The 20,984-nt window shown below is 36.0% G+C and overlaps 1 protein-coding gene across 3 annotated transcripts in view; it reads right to left on the bottom strand.

The window, feature by feature from the left end:
* Positions 1 to 20,984, bottom strand: part of LOC131057373 (uncharacterized) — a 151,612-nt gene that overhangs the window by 34,999 nt on the left and 95,629 nt on the right. For all 3 annotated transcript variants that reach the window (XM_057991530.2, XM_057991531.2, XM_057991532.2), the window contains 3 exons: positions 13,839 to 13,938; positions 10,663 to 10,789; positions 2,992 to 4,670 (listed from right to left, as the gene is read on the bottom strand). In XM_057991530.2, coding sequence (XP_057847513.2) covers positions 2,992 to 4,670; positions 10,663 to 10,789; positions 13,839 to 13,938 — 1,906 coding nt within the window. The remainder of the gene's footprint in view (positions 1 to 2,991; positions 4,671 to 10,662; positions 10,790 to 13,838; positions 13,939 to 20,984) is intronic.

Here is a 20,984-nt window from a genome sequence, read left to right as displayed (position 1 = left end):
TGAAGTCTATTCCTTCGACTTGTGCACAGCCTTTGCACACAAGTCTCGCCTTGTTCCTTGTGACTTCCCCACCTTCATTTAGCTAGTTTCGAAAAACCCACTTGGTTCCAATAGCATTCTTGTCCTTAGGTCTTGGAACAAGCTCCCAAGTATCATTCTTCTCTATTTGATCCACTTCTTCCTCCATAGTCTTGATCCGGTGCACTTGTCTTCACTTGCTTCTGAAAAGTTCTTTGGTTCAACTTTGGACAGCAAACACAAATTTGCATGTTCTGTTCTATTGGCAAGTCTTCTTCTTATCTGAAATGTTTTGCATGTCTCCAATAATAAAATCTTCAAGATAGTTCTTTTGAACAAATCTGGATGATGTCTTGGGTGGTGCCTTTGATGGAGTTCTTGGATTCCTTGCTCAACTTCTCTAGGTTCAGTTTCTTCCTCTAATTCTTCTTCTTTACAACTTTCTTCCATTTGATAATCAATTTCTTGTCTTTTCGCTTGTCATAATATACTTCTTCATTGCTTTCACTTGCAATTTTATGGACATTTGGCAGCAAAATGACCTATGTCACCACAATTAAAACATTTAAGAGTATACTTACCTTTGTGTTTGGTAGATCCTTTCTTGAATCTTCTTGCAAGATATGCTTCCTCTTCTTTGCTTGAACTTTCACTTGAATCTTTGTTCTTTGTTCTTCTAGATACTTTGAAGGTTGCCTCACGTTTTCATGGTCTTTCTTCAATCCTCATTTCAAATGCAATGAGGATCCCATGCAACTCATCCTTTATCATTTTGTCCAAATCTCTCGTCTCTTCAAACATGGACTTTTTGGAATCAAATCTGTAGGGTAAAGTTCTAGTATCTTTTGAACAATCACAGATTCCTCAATTGTTTCACCAAGACCCCTTATCGTATTAATAATCTCATCAACAAAAAGAAAATATGCAGCTATGTTCTCATTTGCTTTCATATTGAGGCTTTCAAATTGTTGTCGATAGGTCTGCAATTTTGCTTTCTTTACATTATCATCTCCTGCATAAATATTCTTCACCATATCCCACATGTCATACGATTTGCAATGCATGACCTTTACAAATTTAGATTCAGCTAGACCACATAATATTGCATTCTTGGCTTTGGCATTATTCTCACTTTCTCTTTTGACTAATTACCAGATTTTGTACCCTAGGGCATTCAAATATGTCTCCATCCTTATGCTCTAGAAGGCGTAATTAGTCCCACCAAATAAAGGTGCTTGGTTTGATCAATAACCATATGATTAGTGCCTGGTCATGTGAGTTCTATAAGATCTCCCTTCAAATGGTTAGGCTTTATAGAAGGAACCCGCTTTGATACAAATTGAAGATAAAACACACTTATACACACCTATGCATCCGATGTGAATGCATGGAGGTTGGCTGAAATGGGTTTTCGTCCAATCAACCAAACAAAACCCATGGGTTTTCCTTCCTAGAGTTTGCTGAACTGAAAGCAGAAGCGCTCAAAGCTCTCCAAGAAAATAACAAGTCAAGAATGAATTTCTTTTTGGCTCTACCCCCTTTTATATTCCATCTTTGAGAGAATTGCTTCATTTTCTTTTCATTTATTTCATTTTTCCACTCATAAAGTGACCCACTTTATATTTTTTCATTGATATTAAAATAAGTCACTTTATTAAAATAACCAAGGTTCAACTTTTAATTAATTATGCATAAATAATTACGAGAAGCTTAGGACTGTTTAATATTTAATTAATTAAGTATTCCCTTAAAATACTCAGCTTAGCCTACAAGAACAAAATAGGCCAATGCTCTCCAATAAATGACTCATTTAGAAAATGGGGACATTGCAATTACGATCAGGAAGAAGTTGGGAACTAGGCTAATTGTTCACAAATCACTTTTGCTAAAAATGGAGACATTACAAGGATAGATGCAAGATAGAAGTTCAATAACTTGGTAAAATGTAATAATTCTGTGCAGTTGTAGTTGACAAGTGTGGAGGTTTCCTTGTAAGCTTTCAAACAAATACAAAGCAGATTTCAAGGTGTAAATTGTTGTGTACTTCTATTCTTTGTTGCAGTTTGAATCTCAATGTTTTGTGTAATTAATTAATGTTTACTCAAGCATTAGAAAATTAGTTACCATGACTGGATTTTAATAGAGACTAAGCACTTGATGACTATTGCAATATGCAGTTAAACACTGGGATTTACAGTCTTCTCTGGTATTCCTGGTTTAACAATTTGCAGGCACTTGTTTTCATCTCTATTATACACAGCCACATGTCTGTTTCTCTGAGCTATCAAATTGTAATCAGACTAATGGTTTTCCTCTGTGGGCTATTTACCTTTTTGTAGAAACCAAAGCTTCATTTCTTAGAAACCTGTTGAACTAGTCAACATAGCAAAATAGCACAATGTTGTATTCTCTTTTTAGTTGTTTTAATTTAATCCAGTAGTTTTTCCCTTGTCAGAAAAATATCACTATATTGTTGGAAATTGACACGGAAATATGTACAAGCTTTTGGCAGTAAGCATAGATTTTTCCAACAGAAGGATGGTAAATTCAAAAGAAGGTATTCAAACTACACGGGTAAATACAAAAATTCTGAATTTCAATTTTTGTCTAGCTTAAAAATTCCAAAACTTCTATACAACTTGCAAACATTAATTATATCTTTTTACCTGCTCTAATTTACTAATGAACATGTGCTATTAGTATTGAATTCACATACTATTGAACAAATAGGCAGCAAAGTTAGAAACACAGGTAGATACAAATATGCTATTTCCTTCATATATTAAGCATGCAAACAGATGATCTAAATCATTATTCAAATACCGGTAAGAAACAAACCAAATGCACTTGCATTGTTCTTGAATTTGAAAGAAATATTGCACCAAGATGAAGAAATCAAATGAAGCAAATACAAATCAATTATAAAGATCCATGATAAGAAACACAAAAGCCATTGGAATTTTGATTACAGACCTGTTTTCAAATTCTGCTGGCCTGAAGGGAAGAGAGGTGCCCTTTTGCACAGTATCTCCTTTGAAATGAGGTTTATAATTGTTGTTGTCATTATCAGGGTCCAAAAGTGAGGAATCAGAGCTCTCATCTTGTAACACAGAAGCAGTGCCTCCTGCTGGATGTGAGAAGCCTTTGGCTTCTACAACTACCTTTCCAAATTTATCAGTTTTTATTTCAGAGCTAGAGTCACTGGTTGACTTGACTATATTATTAATAATATTGCTAGGTCTGACATCTTTCTCACTACTAGAGCTCGACCAGGAATCTGAATCACCATCCGAGTGATTTTGTGGTAAAATTGCAGGAATAAAGGGAGGATGTGGCTCCAGATTATGCAGCAGTAATGCAGTGGATGGGAAAGGATTTTTTTCTGGATCCAACGTATATTCTGTCAAATTAACAGGTACACCAATTTCTTCATTCTTATCTGGATCAGGCATTTCATTTTCATTTACTGGATTTTGTATTCTGGTTGAAGAACTTGAAATAATTTGAATTGCAGGTGAAGCAATTTCAGTTCTTCTAAAAGATTCTATGTCAAACTTGTGTACCTTATCATCCTTATCTTGCTCAGGTAAACTTGCACACATCTCATTTGGAATATTCAATAATATTTTAGCATCATGCACCCTATACTTTTCTCCTCCTGAAGAGGAATGTGCCCTGAAAAGATCACCAGACTCATCACCTTCATCGCTATCTCCATCATCAAATAGCCCTTTTTGAAATAGTGAGAGACTTTCCTTTAAAGAAGAATTACCATGATTTGGTTTGTCAACGTAATCATTTGTATACAATGTTTGTTCAGAATTTTCTACTGCTGAAAATTGAACTTTATCTTCTGCAGAGACTTGAATACTAGTTGGGATCATTTCATCTGGCAGGGTATGTTCAATTTGATTACAACTTGTACCCATGTTTGAAGATGGCAAACCATCATCTTTCTTTGATTCTGAAAGAGTGACAAATAGTCTATCTGGTACAGAAGGTTGTGACCAGACATTAACAGATTCAACTGGATTAGAGAAGACCGGCTCATCTTCATCATCAAAAAGACCTCCAGAAAATAATGTTTCCTGAAGATGCTTGCTGAAACTGCTTGAACCAGAGAAATCATTATGAGGTTTGTAATTTATTATACCTCTTTCTCCATCTCTGCTTGTACTTTTGTAGACTATTTTCTCATTATCATCCTTATGCATGGAAGTTTGTAGATTTGCAGTTGGTGTTGATGATAAATTAGCAGATTCTTGTGTAAGAGAAGAGCTGCACTCTTCCTCATTAACAAATGAGAGTCCTGAAATAACTGCTGCATTTACTATTTTGCTTATTGAACTTGATTCAGGTTCAAGTGTATCAATTTTAACTAAAGTAGATGTGTTTGCTTGTTCAGACTGTGATGAAACTCTCAATTGTGGCTTTTGATTTGACTTAGCAAATTCGTCAGTCTGATGAATATCAACAGGTTGTGACATTGATTGAAAATATTTATTTTGACTAGAGGTGACTATCTCATCTCCACCATCTTGACCAAGCCTGTCCGTAGCACCTGGAAATTTGCTCGATATGTTTCTTTGAAAGGCAGCTGCTGGAAGTTCCTGACCAATAACAGTAGGTTTGGCAAACAAATCTCCAATAAACTGCAGCAAAAAGATTTTCTATTCAGAAGGGACAAACATGGACACAGCTTTCAAAAAATACTTACCATGGAGACAATTATATTCAGTTATTTAAAACAATTACAGACAAGTATTTGCAGCATTTAACAGTGGCCATTCCTTTCACCTTATCTTCTAAAAATAAATTTTAAATAAAATTATTGGATGAAAAACATAAATATATAGTTAGCATACCCGAAGGATGAAATGACCCCTTCATATCCCCAAAGAACATTAAAAAGGGGCACACCTCCACCAAATGAGACATTCCCACACAAAGGAAGCCTCAAGGGGGTGCCATGCCGTATGTGACACCTTAGGATGTCCCCAACAGCTGTCACTTGTTGACAGATGCAAAAATGCAATTAGAATCTAAAAAAGACAAATGCAAATAGTGTGACACTGTGACCCACCAAGGCCCTCCGCCCTAATGTAACCCCTAAAATCGTCTAAATCCTATTGCCATTAATAAGCTTGTTGCTCAATCAAGCTATCAGTTTCTTGTTTTGGCATTTCAATGTAGTTTTGATTCTTGGCTTTAGTTTGTAATGCTGTGGTTTGTATTTTTATTCAAAAATGTTATGAATATCATATTCAGATAGATTATTAGATCAATATATTCTAATTCAAAATTCAGCATTTTGTATTTATTTGTAAATATTCAGCCTATTTTGTTTGTTTAAGTTATTTTTTCACCATCCCCAAAATCTGGAAAAAAATTCACCATTCCTGAAACTTGGAGAAACACTGGATACAGTCCACATTGGATGAAACTAATCTAAAGGAAACTGCATCATAGAGATTTTCCATTGAAAATCACAAACATTGACACACTTTCCAACAAATACTTTTATGGACAGAATCATATTTCACATTAATTTAACATACCAATAGACAAATCACTATGCTATCTCCTTTCTCATTATGTTCTATGATTCTATCAATAAATTTGAAGAGTCCTTGGATGAAACTTACCAATATAGTCCACATCTCATATTTAAATGTCAATTACCTTCATTAATCAAATGATATCTGTGATTACATGTAAACTTTTAATGGATGCAAATTAAATAATATAAAACAAGAGATACAAAAAAAGCATCTTGACATATGGATTTCATCTGTTTACTGTACATTCCCACCTCTACAAAATATCCAGATTCAGGATAATCTAGTATTATATTTAGGTCAGAAAACTGTCTGTTATTTGAATGTAGTGTTGTCGTAGTGTAGTTCCATTATTCTTAGGGTCATTTGCAGACATTAATATAGTTTTTTTCTTATAATTTTTTGCATAAAAACCTTAATGATTATTAGCCATTATTATGAAACTCTCACCTCTTTACTCTTCAATCTCACGGCCTTAGAAAGCAAGACTGTTTGATCTCATGTTTTGTATTTCTATTAATGATTATCCATTCGAATGGAAATAAGAAAGTTTTATTAAAAGCCAGTATAATTATTGCTTTTCATGAAACTTGATTTCTAGCTCTTAGTCCACTAAGAAAATTTAAAACCTTTTTTGCCCTATTTATGAATACCGAAGTCAATATTCGTAGATCACATATTGTTCTTCACCATTTTTAGGTGAGTAAGGTAGAGTCTATGGAAAAGTACATTGATGGAGCTAACTATTCAATGCAAAGCTAAACCAAAAAAACATTTTTTTTCTGCTGTACAAAGTACATTCGGTGACTCACCGCATGTTTAATCATCATATGGGCTATTAGGCAATTATTCCATCAAGACAATTTAAGCTGGCAATCTTTGATGAGTGCCATGGGGCCTTGTCCACATGGCTGGATTCCTTCTAAACCACACAGGGGGCTTGCCAATTCAGTCTAATTGGGCTTCTGTACACATGGAAAATGGGGTTTAATATTAGATCAAGGGGTCAGTGTAGCACAATTGATTCATACAATGATTTCTGTACACGTGGAAAATATTGACAAGAAAATTACAAACAGATGAGGATATGAACCATCATCAAGCAGTTTAAGCAAGTATAAAAGTGAAGCTTTTTCAGATCAATGTTACACAGGGACAACCCGGGACAACGGCTCCCCCCACCCCCCAGCTTTCGCTGCATCCCTGTACCCACTACTGTTTCCAGTCCATCGAGACAGACAAGGGCATCCCCTGCCAGTTAAAAATACAGGAAGTACCATGTGTGCCCTACATCCAGGGGACATGTAGCTGTCCCCATGAAATCTAATTTTTTTTAAATATTTAAAAACCATTCAAACTTTCTAAAAAAAAATATTAGAAAGGTTGACTAGCCCAGATGAGGTACAACCGTGTAGTCAGCAGATTATGCCAAGTTTGTTTATAAATAAATATTTGTTAGCCGAAGTGTTAAGTGTGTAGTAATTAGTCAGCTATGTTATGTAATGGTGTTTATTTGTTCCCAACGAGTAGTTGTTACTTGATAGTTCCTGGCGGTTGGTAATCTTAAGTTCTTAACCAATCGAGGGCTACTATTTGTGTACTCGTTTTGTGTGTCAGAAATTTGTTACTATTGTCATATACACATTGCATATAGGAATAAATGATCTATCTTTCTGAAACTATATTGTGCTTGGTATTCTAAGCTCTGATATCTATGTTCTTTAGTTGCATTTTCGTTTACTTTGTATGTTAAAGTAACATTTCTCTACCCCAGTAAACATTTGGCATTGTTGCCAATACAAATCCAAAAAATATAATGCACCAATAGGCAATATGGCAATATGCATTTTCCCATTCAGGTTTACGTTTTGCCTCTGAATAATCATGTGGTTCATAAACACTTTGAATGTTAGCCATAAGAGCAAAATTGAATGTACTCTTCTTGCTCTTGCCTCTAGATGATCTACCTTCAACAAGCTCATTATCCTAAACATCACCGATGAGCTTTTCCCACCACTTAGGCTAGAAAGTAGATCCATCTTCTTCCAAATCAGGGTAATCATCATGACTTGCATTGCCAGGAATAAAATCATCTGGATGTTGATCTAGGTTATCTTGAGGGAAATCTATTGGAATAGGGTCGTACTGAGGAGATTCCACAAGTTCAAAATCATCAAAATCCCTCCCTTCAGGTGGAGCTAATGGAAGCCTTACACCCAAATCTTTTGCCTACAAACGCTAATCTTTAGAACATTGGATGGGAGAAGAGAGCCGAAAAGGTCCACTTTCTTCATCAAAGACATCTCTACTAAAAGTCAATCAGCCAATAGGCTTTATGATTGTCCCTATAGCCTGTAAGCATTCTAACTTTTGGAATCCAGTTTGGTCCTCTTTGTATCTGGAATGCAAACATATGTTGTTGAACCAAAAAAGTGGCTGATTTTTTGTTTCCTCCCAGGCCATGCTTCGCTGAGGTCATCTTCTTGACAGTCTATGTGGGAGACCAGTTCAAAAGGTACACTGTAGTATACATTGCATCAACCCAAAACTTCTTAGGAACATTTCTATGCTCCAACATAGACCGGGCCATCTCCATGATTGTACGGTTCCTCCACTCAACAACACCATTCTATTGAAGGGTATAGGGTGCAGTAAGTTAATGCTTAATGGCATGTTTAGCACAGAAGTTGATGAATTCATTGGAATAGAATTCTCCCCTATTATCTAGCCTAAAAGTTAGGATCTGACATACTGACTCTTTTTCAACTAATGCTTTAAACCTCTAGAATTCATTAAACACATCTGGTTTTGCCTTTAGGAAAAACACCCACATTTTCCTACTAAAATCATCAACAAACAAAAGAAAATACCTGGCACTAGTGACTGATGCAATATTCATTGGTCCACACATCTGCATGAACCAACTGCAAGACCTTGGATGCTCTCCAAGCATCTCTATCTGAGAAAGGTGTGATGTCGCTTCCCTACCTAGCAAACTCCACATACACCATGTGACTATGACTGAATTTCAGGTAAACCATCTACCATATTTTCCTAAGCCAACTGAGAGAGATAGGACAGGTTGAGGTGCCCATACTGTTGATGCCAAAGAGAACTGATGGATGAACTCTTAGCAACCATTGCATGCTCTAAAGAATCTTTGCTGTCAACAATTGTCTTCTTGGCCTCTTCATCAACAATGTTGCACTTGTGTGCACTGAAGATGACATCCAAATTCAGGTAGTGTGACATAATCTGACTTACAGACACCAAAATGAGCTCCATGCCCGAAACATAGTAGACATTGAGAAATTTGAAATTTCTCCCACCAAACGTAATCTAAACATTGCCCTTGCCGACAATTATATACTCTTCACCTCCAAAGATCACAAATTCTAAGCAAGCCTTGTAAACCGTGAACCAATCTCTTCTATGTGAAACAATGAGAAGCTCCAGAATCAATGAACAAAGGAAATGATTTAAAATGATCTACTAGTCTTTTGGCCATAAACGCATACACCATTCCTCCTTCTAATGGTTAACTCCAGTAACAAACTCCAATTTTGAATGGAAAAAATCAGCAAAAAAAGGTCTGCTTTTTCTATCAAAAACTAGTCAAAACCTTCAGCAAGCCGCTAGCACGAATTTTAAGGCAAACGGCCCAAAAATTAAAACCCTTGATTTTTGGTCAGGAATCATTCAAAAAAACACGAGTACCCCCCATTGTATTTTCAAAACCTGATTTTTCAAAAAAATCAATCAAAACAATGCCCTCGTTGTTGGATCTGATGAAACCTATGATTTTTCCAGAAAATTGTGCAAAATACTAATACTACTCACACGTCTTTGAAAAAACCCTAGATGCAGCCAATAAAAAGGAAACCCTTGGCGCAATTTTTTTGTAGCCTCTAAAAACGGACAATGAATCGCAGAATCCCGTCAACCCATGATCTGATCTGTTGCATGGCTAAAAATGCGAGCAGAAAATTGCCAGAGATGAACTCAATGAAAAAACGACCAAAAACCCGTTATGCAGCATAAAAAATGCTAGAAAAATGACCTCGGTCAAGAAAGGCAAAATGACCCGTCACAATTTGTAGCAAACACTCCTGTGATTCACAAAAAACAGACACGATTTGCAAATTGAGAGGATGCAAATTCTAGTTGAAAAAAACCTCAAGTTTATCCAATAGATGAAAACCCTCAAATTTTAAAGGGAAAACCACAATTTTTTTTAAAACAAAAAAAACCTCAGAAAATTCCACGAAATTTCTAGGTAAAAGCCACAAATTTTTACTACAAGAGAAAAATTGCCAAAAAAATCTTCGAACAACCTCTACTCTAATACCATGAAATGGTAAATCGATATTAAACAAAGGAGATTAAAACTCCTCAAATAGAGATTTACATACATGGTTTCTAAAACAGAAACTAACTACGAAAACTTAAGATTTACATACATGGTTTCTAAAATAGAAACTAACTACGAAAAGGAAATTACCTAAACTAACCAACTAAATGACCATTATAGAAATCTTACAATATTACTTTAATAAAATGGAAAAGCAAGCTCTTCTCAAAACAGCAATTTCAGTCAAATGAAACAGTATAGGAGGATTATCATTTATGAGTAAGTCATGTATCATATTCAAAGGAATGTATATTAAGTGCACAAAAGAAATTATCACATAATGTTCCAAGCATACTGTAAATAAAATCTTTACAACAAAGAGGCATGATATCATTGAAGACAACTTGGCAGAAAATAAATAGGAAGCAGAACTTGTACTTTTTTGCATCCCATCACAGCTAGAACATAGCTTGTACTTCAAGAAACATTTATCAGTGGCAACTGTTGTCAAGTCAACCAATATATTACGAGCATGTTGCCATGAGAAGTAAATCAATATCTTTTGTCAAAAAACATAATGTGGTTAGTGGCTGCATTTAAGGAATTCCTCTGCAATACTTCCACTCCATAACACAGTTAGATTTGCATACAACTATCTACCAAGTTGTCAACAAGATACAAAAATGTCCATGGCATATAAAACTACAAGAGCATAGCTAATGGATTAAATCTTACAGTTCCAATGGATGATGATGCAATAGTAATGATATTGTCAGTCTGAATATCCTCAGGAATCTTTTCCACTGCTCTCAGGGCACTTGGAACATCTGAATTCTTCCTAGGAGCATTTGGAGATCCATTCCTATCATCAAACTTCACCAGTCACAATTTAGCGCTCTTGTTATATTTTCATTCATCTTTATGCATGCATTGTAACTATATGTGTGCGTATGCATGTTTATGCATATACATATATGAACATATGTGTGTGTGTTTGTATATGTATGTTTATATATGTGCGCACACACAAAAACATACACACGTGTGTTTGCACGAATATACCTATGCATGCATTTGTTTCTATATAACCATGTATATCTACCATAAATGCATAATAGAACAGCTAGGTAAAAAAATAAATCATCATAAATGGCATGCTGGTAGGCGGAGAAAACTAAGAAGCATATTATGTTAGCAAAGATGAAAGGTTAGGAGAATTAGATGTCAAAAAATGCTGCAATGTGGGTTTCAAAGAATTGAACCATAACAGAAGAAAGAGAACAAAATTTTCCAGTTAAGTAAATGGATGTATGTTACCATCCAAGTTACTAAATACTTTAAGCTACCCCTGTCATATCGGTATCAAGAATATCAACAATAAAATGCAATTGAAGCCATTGCAATTTTAGACTACACAATGTATTAATAACACCAGCAAACAAAAACGGAGCATAAAGGAAACCAAAATACCAATATATTATACACAATGAAAATCTCTAAAACGGAGAAAAACATCGATGTTCAAAATGAAACCATTTCACATTATATTCTTTTACAAACAAGTCAATAAGATTTTAAAAGAAAAGCTGGACTTGTAAACATAGTAGCAAAAAAGCTGGCAAAAGAACATGAGTACTTTTGCTTAATCACCTGACAGACCCAAATAGTGTTGAGTCAAACCAGCACACAAGGTTTTTAAAAAACCCAATCAACAGCAGTCAAACTTGTACTAACCTAAAATGCAGGTTTTGGAAAGAAATTGCATGCAATGACCAGGTTTTCAAAAAATCCCTTGGTTTTACTTTTAAGTTTCTTGTTTATTATAAATATCTGATTTTTCAAATTTTTGTTCATTTTTTCAACTTCAAACTTCAGGATATAAAAGTTCAGACTTACAAGGCAAAGACAAACAACTTAATTGAGGGATCTTCATCAACAAATCAGGGTACCCTTCAGCACTACAGGTTTACACTCATTTCAATAATTTTCAAGCAGCAATGTGAAAGAGTTAAAGACTTTTTCAGACTTCCTTGTTTTAGTTTAACAGTTTAACCATTAATGAATGGTCTTTAACCCTTTGTTCCAGACCCTTAACCCTGATATCTTATTTTAGGGCTAAGTTTACTAGTTCATTTTAACTAAGCACTATTGTTTTTATGATAAAAATAACCTTAACCCTAAACTACTCTTTTTAGTTTAGTGTTATGATTAGGATTTTATTTTTTATTTTTTACTAAGCTATAAGGTTTCTACAGTTTTTTCTTCTGCTTTTTACTAAACTTTAAGGCCACTATGAAGAGTGTGCATATTTTATATTAACCCTGGACAATTACTCATTACCTATTTTTCATTCCTTCAAAAAAACATACAAGGAAACCTCCACAACTGATATAACTCTCAGTTACAAATTGTATCTTACATTCAGTTTTACAGCCCTTCAGAAAACCTAGCCTCAGTCCTTCAAAAGACAATCTGAATGAAAATGCTTACAATCTTCTATTTTGCTCCTATCTTTATACTAATTCAGCTAAAAGTATAACCTTCCAAACTACCTATGTTACCCGGAAACCATTTCAAGGACTTGGGGACAGCCAGAAACGTTTCCAAGCCATCCCCGATCTCCGAAATGTTTTGGAAACCGTCCTGGAAACTTAGAAACGTTCAACACTTCTTCCGAGGACCGTTGACTGTCCCGGAGATGGCTGGGGTCGCCCAAGCCATCCCCTAACCATCCCGGGGACAGATAGCCATAGCAAAATACATATCTTATCTCAAGTAGGAGATGACTTGGAACCATAGTTTGCAAACTCTGCGAGTACTCTGAGTTGCTGAGTACTCTATTTTTTTTGCTGGGCGGGTTTTCACAAGTTTAATTCTCATGTTTTAATAGATGCAAAAAACATGGGTAAAAATGTCGACGTACATAAAACACTGCTCAAAATGCATTTTTCACATGTTGTTTTTGCTATAAAGCCCTGCATTTTCTCTTTCGAGATGTCAATTTTTAATTTAATACATTTTGTAATTGAATTTTACAAAAAAAAAGTGTTTCTTTAAGAGATTTTAAATTTTAGTATTTTCTAAGTTGCATAGTTCTTGCCAAGTTTTTGTCAAGTAATTGCCGAGTTTTCGCCAAGTTGAAAATTTTAGGCTTGCCGAGTACTCTCCGAGTCCGAGTCTGCAAACTATGCTTGCAACAATCTTATCTCAAGTAGGAGATGGCATGGGACATAAGTCTAAATCATTAGTGATTATCTGCACTTTATTATTTCGCTAAATATAAAAATTACTTTAATCACTAAAGTGAAATACAAAATAGACTAACTCAAACCACTTGAGCTTTTCCCCACAAGTTCACAGCAAAACCTATGCGGAAGTTCCCATCCAAGCTAAAATACTCAACACTACACTTATGTAAAAAGGCTCAATGAAAATCATAAAAATTCCCTTCATGGTGGAATTCTAGAGTTCTCTTATACAATTTAGACTTGAGCATTACAAGGCTGAGTAGTGTTGCAAACAATAATGGAACAATATATTGAGTGTTTATGCATATCACTCAGTAAGGATTGAGAATTGTTAAATATCATACTATTTGTCCCAGATCTCTGCCTCTTGTTCAGGCCATTTAAGAGTGGATCAATCTTTAAGGATCACAAGACAACGTGCAAACTGTCGAATGTGTTTGCATCAACAGTTCTAGAAGGATATACTACTTTTTGAAATATACGAGTATAAATAGAAACAAATATTATATGAGTGGAAAATCAAGACACAGTTTACCATCATGTTTTGGACTTCTTACATTCACTTTTTGGAATTTAAAGAACAATTAGAAAAACCTCCACAATTTGCTGATTGATGATGGAAACATATGAAATTCATTTGAAGGTAAATCAAACTACTAATACCTGAGACTGTCAATGGCAACAACCTCTGTAGCAATGAAGCTATCACCAATGTTGCCAATGTAACTAGAAGTACCATTCAAATTTGAAACACCATCATTATCTGCAAACAAAAAAACAGTCAAGATACATTGATTTTAAAATATTCCAATGCCACAGCAGTAAGATTTTCCAAAAACAAAACTATAGCATAGATTCATTACTAAAAATTACATGCCTCCTGGGCCCATTGTCTCCATCATGGAACATCCATTTTAGCATGGCCATTTTTTTTCTATTTTTAGCTCTATTTTTGGTGATTTTTAAACCAAAAAATCATAGGTTTTTTCTTTCTGGTATGACGGGTTTTTTCTATTTTTAGGACTTTAGGTGAGTTTCTGCAAAAAAAACTATGATTGCTTGGACAAAATAATGGTTTTTAAAATCTTTTTGGCACCACCTAGGGTTTCCTCTACAATTTCCAAAATTTTCAAGAATTCAGTTGTAGATTTTTATGATATTTCTGTAAAATTGTGGGTGTTGATTGTTTCTTAGGTTTTGAAATTATTTTTCCTAAAGATTCCAGTAGTCTTCTATCAAAAGAAACAAGCTTCTTCAATTCTGTGATTTCATACTGCAAGAGGGATGGATTCATTACCCACCATCATGTTGAGAGGCGGCCAAAACTTCACTAGCAAGAATTACAACACTTGGAAACAAAGAATGCTCACAATTTTTGAGTACGGATGCCTCGATCAAGTTTCTCTTGATACAAACGCTAGGCCAACATTTGCGGTTAAATACTAAGAAAAAATTGACAAGCATAATCATGAAGCCATAATGCTTCTGAAGGTTCCATCAGGCAAAACCTCTACAGCGATTTGGAAGCACTTGTAAGATCTACACGAGATGTAAGATAAAGGTAGGGCCTTCTTCCTAAAGAAAATGTTGTTCTCAATCATGATGTATGAGAAGATATCTTTACAAGATTACTTGATGAAGATCAAAGGCATTCACAATCAATTGCAAGCCATAGGTCACATGATGGAAGAATACATGGTGATTATAATGTTGAAAAGCTCACCACAATCAGCAGTTCATAGAAACACTCAACATTACATCTACCAATGTTGACCTAGAGTTTGATGATTTGTGCAACAAACTCTTGCAACAGGACAAATGGAAGAAGCAATTTGGTAGTGGTAGTGAAACATGAAGTGTGGAATAGTCCTTTAAAGCCAAGGGCAAGGGCAGAGGCAAGTAGCCTCAAAAGAAAGGTTGAGAAAATTCTAATAATACTTTGGAGAATCTAAAGACTATCAAATGTCACTATTGTGGTAAGCTTGGTCATACAAAGAAGCATGTCAAGAAGAGATTGGCTGAAAAGAAATCCAACCCGAGAGTGCCTCCAAGAAAGTCTCGTATCACAGAGCATTCTAAGTAGAAGTAGTCAGTCTTCTATTTTTTCATAGCCAAACGACCAACAAATCAATCAAAGTCATTTTGTGTAGTACATAGATTCTAGAGCATCTCAACATTTTACTCATGGGAAGGATTGGTTCACAAAGTACAACACTTGCTCAAACTCAGTGATCTTCGGTGGTGGTGAGAAATATATAGTTGTTGGTAGACACAATGTTCAAAAAGATTCTAGAGGGAAAAATCTTTTTTTTTTCTCAATGTATACTATGTTCCACGCATGGAGTTCAATTCACTCTTAGTAGGTTATAATAGTGTCACTGTCCCAAGCTAAACTTCATTTTTAGCACACACAAATGCTATATTGTTGACAAGGAGTTCAGGCACACTATTATAATTGGCATAGAAGATCATGGGTTGTATTGGCTTGTTGATATTAGAGTAGTTCAGGAATGTGCATTGGAGCCAGAAGGCAAAAGATGTCAATACACTATGGCATTAGCATTATGGGCATCTGTGATGTCCACATCTAAACTTGATAGAATTTAATGATAAATAATAATACAATTAAAAATAGAAATATATATATATATATATATAACTGAATACAAGAATAGAATAAAATCTTAATAACAATAATAAACAAGATTAAATATATAATTTATACTTATTAAATATTAATATTAATTTCATATTTATCAAATATAAATTATTAAATATCAGTGGCTATCTGCGTTAAGAATTGGATAGCAATGAAAGGGAGTAATAAAGGTAAACACATATGGAACCTAAACGGGACATAATGCCAGCCATGTAAGCAATAGCGGAAGAATCCGGGTCTACAGTAGCGACCCCATCTTAGCAAAGAATCCATGAGGACATCCACCATCGCATAATGTCCTGGACACATCAGCATACATGGCGTGGCTACGATTAGAGAAGCGGTGGATACTTTTGAGCATCGATAATAACAGAGATTAAGGAGTAAGGATTCAACGATCATCATTACCTATCGTGGTGACTAAGTTACTGAGATGGCCGCCTATGGGAGTCAAACATTCGATAACATAGATAAAGCCGCAACATTTACCTTCAATCATATGACATTTTCGATAAACAACAGCGCCACAAGACAATCGTTGTCTCCAAAGTATAATTATCGGGACTCATACCTACGCGATACCTATTCGGGTCTACCACATAGAGGAAGAATGGCAAAAGTCCATATTCCGACAAGATGAAGGAATACAATCTGCTAGAACGTAATACCCACACAGTTATTAAAGATTAAGGGCAAACAGCGATTCCTCAACTTGAATAGTTATAATAATGAAGTGTTAAGACACCAATACGATTATGATAGATATATGCTTTTACTCAAGGCTCAACTAATAGTCATTAAGTTTGATAGAACCGATGGTTATGAGGAGATAGAATTAGATTAAAAGAACCGGTTTGTATGAATGGACATATCTCCAACTAATATTACTGATCGAAGATATACAATGGCTATCAAATCCGTTCATCAAGGGGGGATAGAATACACATATACCTACATAAAGAGGAGATACCAGGAGTAGCGATCATCCTCTTATTTCCAGATCAATAATAATTTCATTTTTTAAACAAAAGCATATAGCGATCATATTGGCTACGTGTTCATAGTTGTCACTACTTGAAGCTAAAATTACAGGAATTAATAACTCAGTCAATACCATAACAATTACTTATTTGCATCAGCACTTCATCTCACTAGTTCGATAACTTCTTATATTAGCATGCTGATATCGACTATATTGTGGTGAAGATAAATGATTCTAAATAGATGTTATTGCACTTTATATCAGAATGAGGGTAGGTGACATTCACCATTTTAAGATGGTCATCACTGAACGCTAGAATAGAAAGAAGTCTCACTGCTATTTCAGAAATTAGGCAAAAATCCTAGGAACCGGGCCAAGGGAACATTACAGCATCTCAAGCTATCTTATCTCTCCCATTTGGCTCAATAGAATATGGTAGTGTTGACGTGTATTTTGTACACAATCAAACACAGAATAAAATACCCAAGGGTACCTTATCCTCTCTTGAGTAAAGCCTCTGAATGCTGAAGATATCGCAAAAGGATCAATCAGGGTGACTTCAAGGTTCTTCGTTGTAGGATCTCTACGTGTGGATAAGCACCAGTGGTTGTTGTGAATGCTGTTTCTTCAAGGGGTCTTACGCACTTTCTGAGAAAGCTGGTCCATGTTACTCTCACTCAACTGCAGGAACAGGAATTCCCTAACACTAACAAATTCTCAAAAAAGATCAAAAGGTAGGGTTTTCAAGAGATGAATTCTAATCTAATCCTAAGAATGACTCAATGTAGGCTAGACTTGGTAAGATTCTACCAATTTCAGTATTGCCAAGGAATTACAACTCTACTGGAATTGATGCGATCTTCTAAGGTGATTAGTGATTTTCAAATCATCGAGAATTATAGATACTACCATAAAGATACATATCAATAGTTCAATAATGACTGAAGGTTCAAGCAATCTAAATATCTCCAGTTGACCACGCAAGGCGTCCTTACAATCAGTAAGAAGCTAGTGGTTTGGAACGTGAATCTCACCAAAGATCAAGCACAACACTTAGTCCTTCAAACTTAAATACTACTTCGACTGAGAATGATTCAAGAAAGTAAACAACCATGAAGATAGCCACAAGAATTGCAATAAAACACCATAACTTCAATATTTTATTGATCTCAAAGCCAAAATAGACAACAATTGTTTGGAATTCTTTCTTCACTACTCAATCTTGCTACAAAATAACTTTCTTCTCTCCAAAGCTCTAACTATCTATCTCCCTAATATCTAATCTCTAATGACAAAATGAAAATGAGTGAGGGTATATATAGCATCCTCAATTACAATGAACGGCCCAGATCAAAAGAAGATCAATGGCTGAGATTCTGACACCTAAACCCTAATTAGGGTTTGTTACAAAAAGTCCCCCTTTTAGATGAACATTATTAAATGCATAGCCAAATATTTAATTGGCACAAAAATCAAGGAAACATAGACCAATGATAATTAAGATGCCACATCACTCTATAACAACCGTTCTTCTAGAACCTTATTCCCTTTCCAATGTTCTTTCTTAGCATACGCAACGAATCTGGACACAATTCCTTCAATCTCAGCAATAGGAATCTCGGGAAGATTCCTCATTTGCTCCTCCAAGTGGATAACCTGATCAAAGGCATTGAGAAGAGCCGTTTCCCATCCAAGTTCGAGTTCTTTGATCTTCTCAATCAGGAGCATAGTAGTGAACATTAGATCCCATTGCTCATCTGTGATGACATTCTCATCTTTGCAAAAGATGACCTTGACTCTCTCTTCCAACTCTTGGAGGTCCACATCCGTCTCAACCTCAATCCTCCTACCGAGAATGGTACATAACACTTCAAACACCTTATCCTGAATTGGATGGATGACACCTTCAACTTGATTGCATTTGGTGCTGATGTCCTCGAAAAGAACCTCTTTCATCTAGAGTAGAGTTGACCACTGAAGTAAATTATGAGCTCCTCCATCCATTATCTTTTCTTGTGCTACGATCTTCCATGGTGTTTGCCTGATTACTTGCAAAACAGGAATGATAACATCTCTAGTGTGAGCGAAAGCGGCTACAGTTATCATTAGGTTGTGGACGATCTCAAGGACCTGGATAGCTCGGTGGATTGTCTTCATCATTCTTGTTGTAAATTCAACGGCTACCGTGTGGGATTTGTCAATCCAAGAGCTCATAAGCTGAACCAAGCTCTTGACTCTTTCTGCCTCGTCAATTGATTCAAGGGGAAGTGCTTGCACAGGAGATACTGCCGGATCCTGACGTCCCAAGGGCTGATTGAGATGACTAAAGTAGCCTCTCCAAGCACCGACTTCTCTCTCAAGCTTTCTATTCTTTTCCATTTCTTCTTTAAGCTTGTCTTTAAGTGCTTCAAATGAATCGGTTGCCTCATCCAGTGCCTGTTCAGTAGTGAGGGGACCAAGCTCAAATGTTTCCACATCATACTCATCTGCAAGGATTTCACCTTCATACTTGTCCACTACTGGTGTAGCTATCTGCAATTTCCTGGATCATGTCTCATCTGTGATCACCTTGGACATCTTGGTGGCCTTCTTCTCCGTTACCTCTTGAGAATTTCCTATAAGACTCTCTAAGTCAATCACATCCTCTTCATCCTCAATCACAATTACCCTTGTCAGTCTCTCTTTCAACCAATCTGGAATGGCGGATCTTGTCTCTCTAACTTGTATTTCCTTAGGTAAAGTTTCATCTTCTCGGAGAGGAGATGTCGCCTCATCATCATTTTCCTGATCCTCCTGTAGCTCATCAATTTGTAGAGGTTGACTTGATGAATGCTGAGGTGTTTGTCCCTTCTCTATTTTATCATTCTGTACCATGGATTCCATAGATTCATCAATCTCAGGTACCATCTTCTCTTGACCTTCAGCTTGACTCGCCTTCTTTCCATGTCGAGAAGATGTGCCTAATGGGCGATCTCGATTGGCCTCTTGCTTCTTCTTGGAAGGTTCAATTTTCTCAGGTCTTTCTTTCCTCTTTGCGCCTCTAGGATGAAAATTGCCTTCACTCACGCTTGCTCCTCCTCCTTCTGGTCTTTCCTCCAAAGTAAAAGTCATTGGTATGTTCTGTTCTCTTAACTTCTGATGTTGTACATCCACCCATCTGCAAGTACATGACAAAACTGGAGCCATCAAAGCTCTCAAGTCCGAAATCTCAGGTTCGTTCCAATCTATCTTCACTCTCTTATCTTCCTTGTCATAGGATGACTGGAGATGTCTGCCACTGTCCTGAGCTTGATCGGCTACTCTGTAAACTTTGCATTTCCTGATGAAATCTAAAGGTAATCTGGAATGCATCTTTCTTCTCACTTCTAAATCACTTGAGAGATTCATCCAAAAGCCCTGTACCTGAAATTCGTGCTTGTACTTCTTGCCAACTGTCTCCTCCATATAACCATGAGGATCGAAATTCTCCCTTGAGGCAAAGAATGGGAATGAATATAAAGCCAGTTCCGTCTCTGCATCTTCCGAGGCTTGAGTATTAGGACATACCTCAACTGAATTCCCCAATATGATAGGCACGGGAACTCCATTTCCATGCTTGTGTCTGAATGCCTTTGCATAAGCTGCCAACTGTCTGGTCACCTCAAGTAGCACTATCCTGTTTGTCGGATACCTTGGCAACATGTAGGGAGGTGTTGTGACGTTTTCACACATCGCCCCATTGCAAATGGGGACCCTTGCTTTTTGCTTTTTAGGGTTTGTTTTCTAGCTCTTTTAGGGTTTTGTTAGTTAGCCTTTGCATTTTGAGTGCTGTCGGGGAGATCAATAGGATGGCAAGTCCGGCTTGAGTGATGTCCTGATCCTGAAAATTTGGCTAAGTCTGGAATGTCCTGATCCTGAAAATTTGGCTAAGTCTGAAAGTCCTGATCCTGAAATTTGGCTAAGTCTGGAAGTTCTGATCCTGAATTTGACTAAGTCTGGAAACTGAAAAACCTCAAAAAACTAGATTTTGCAATATAACTCCTGGAGGTCTGAAACCACTCTCAAACATCCTGAAAGTATATATGGAATATAACTTAAAGTATAAGATATACTTAAATGTTATATTCCATAAAAATTATCCTGATAGAGAGTTCAAAAAGTCAAATTTCGCTCCTGTCCTTCACTGAGG

The sequence above is a fragment of the Cryptomeria japonica genome, chromosome 5 (genome assembly GCF_030272615.1).
Source record: "Cryptomeria japonica chromosome 5, Sugi_1.0, whole genome shotgun sequence".
In the NCBI taxonomy this organism is placed as follows: domain Eukaryota; kingdom Viridiplantae; phylum Streptophyta; class Pinopsida; order Cupressales; family Cupressaceae; genus Cryptomeria; species Cryptomeria japonica.
Note: the sequence above shows the minus strand (reverse complement) of the source record. Positions and strands in the feature narration are given on the sequence as shown.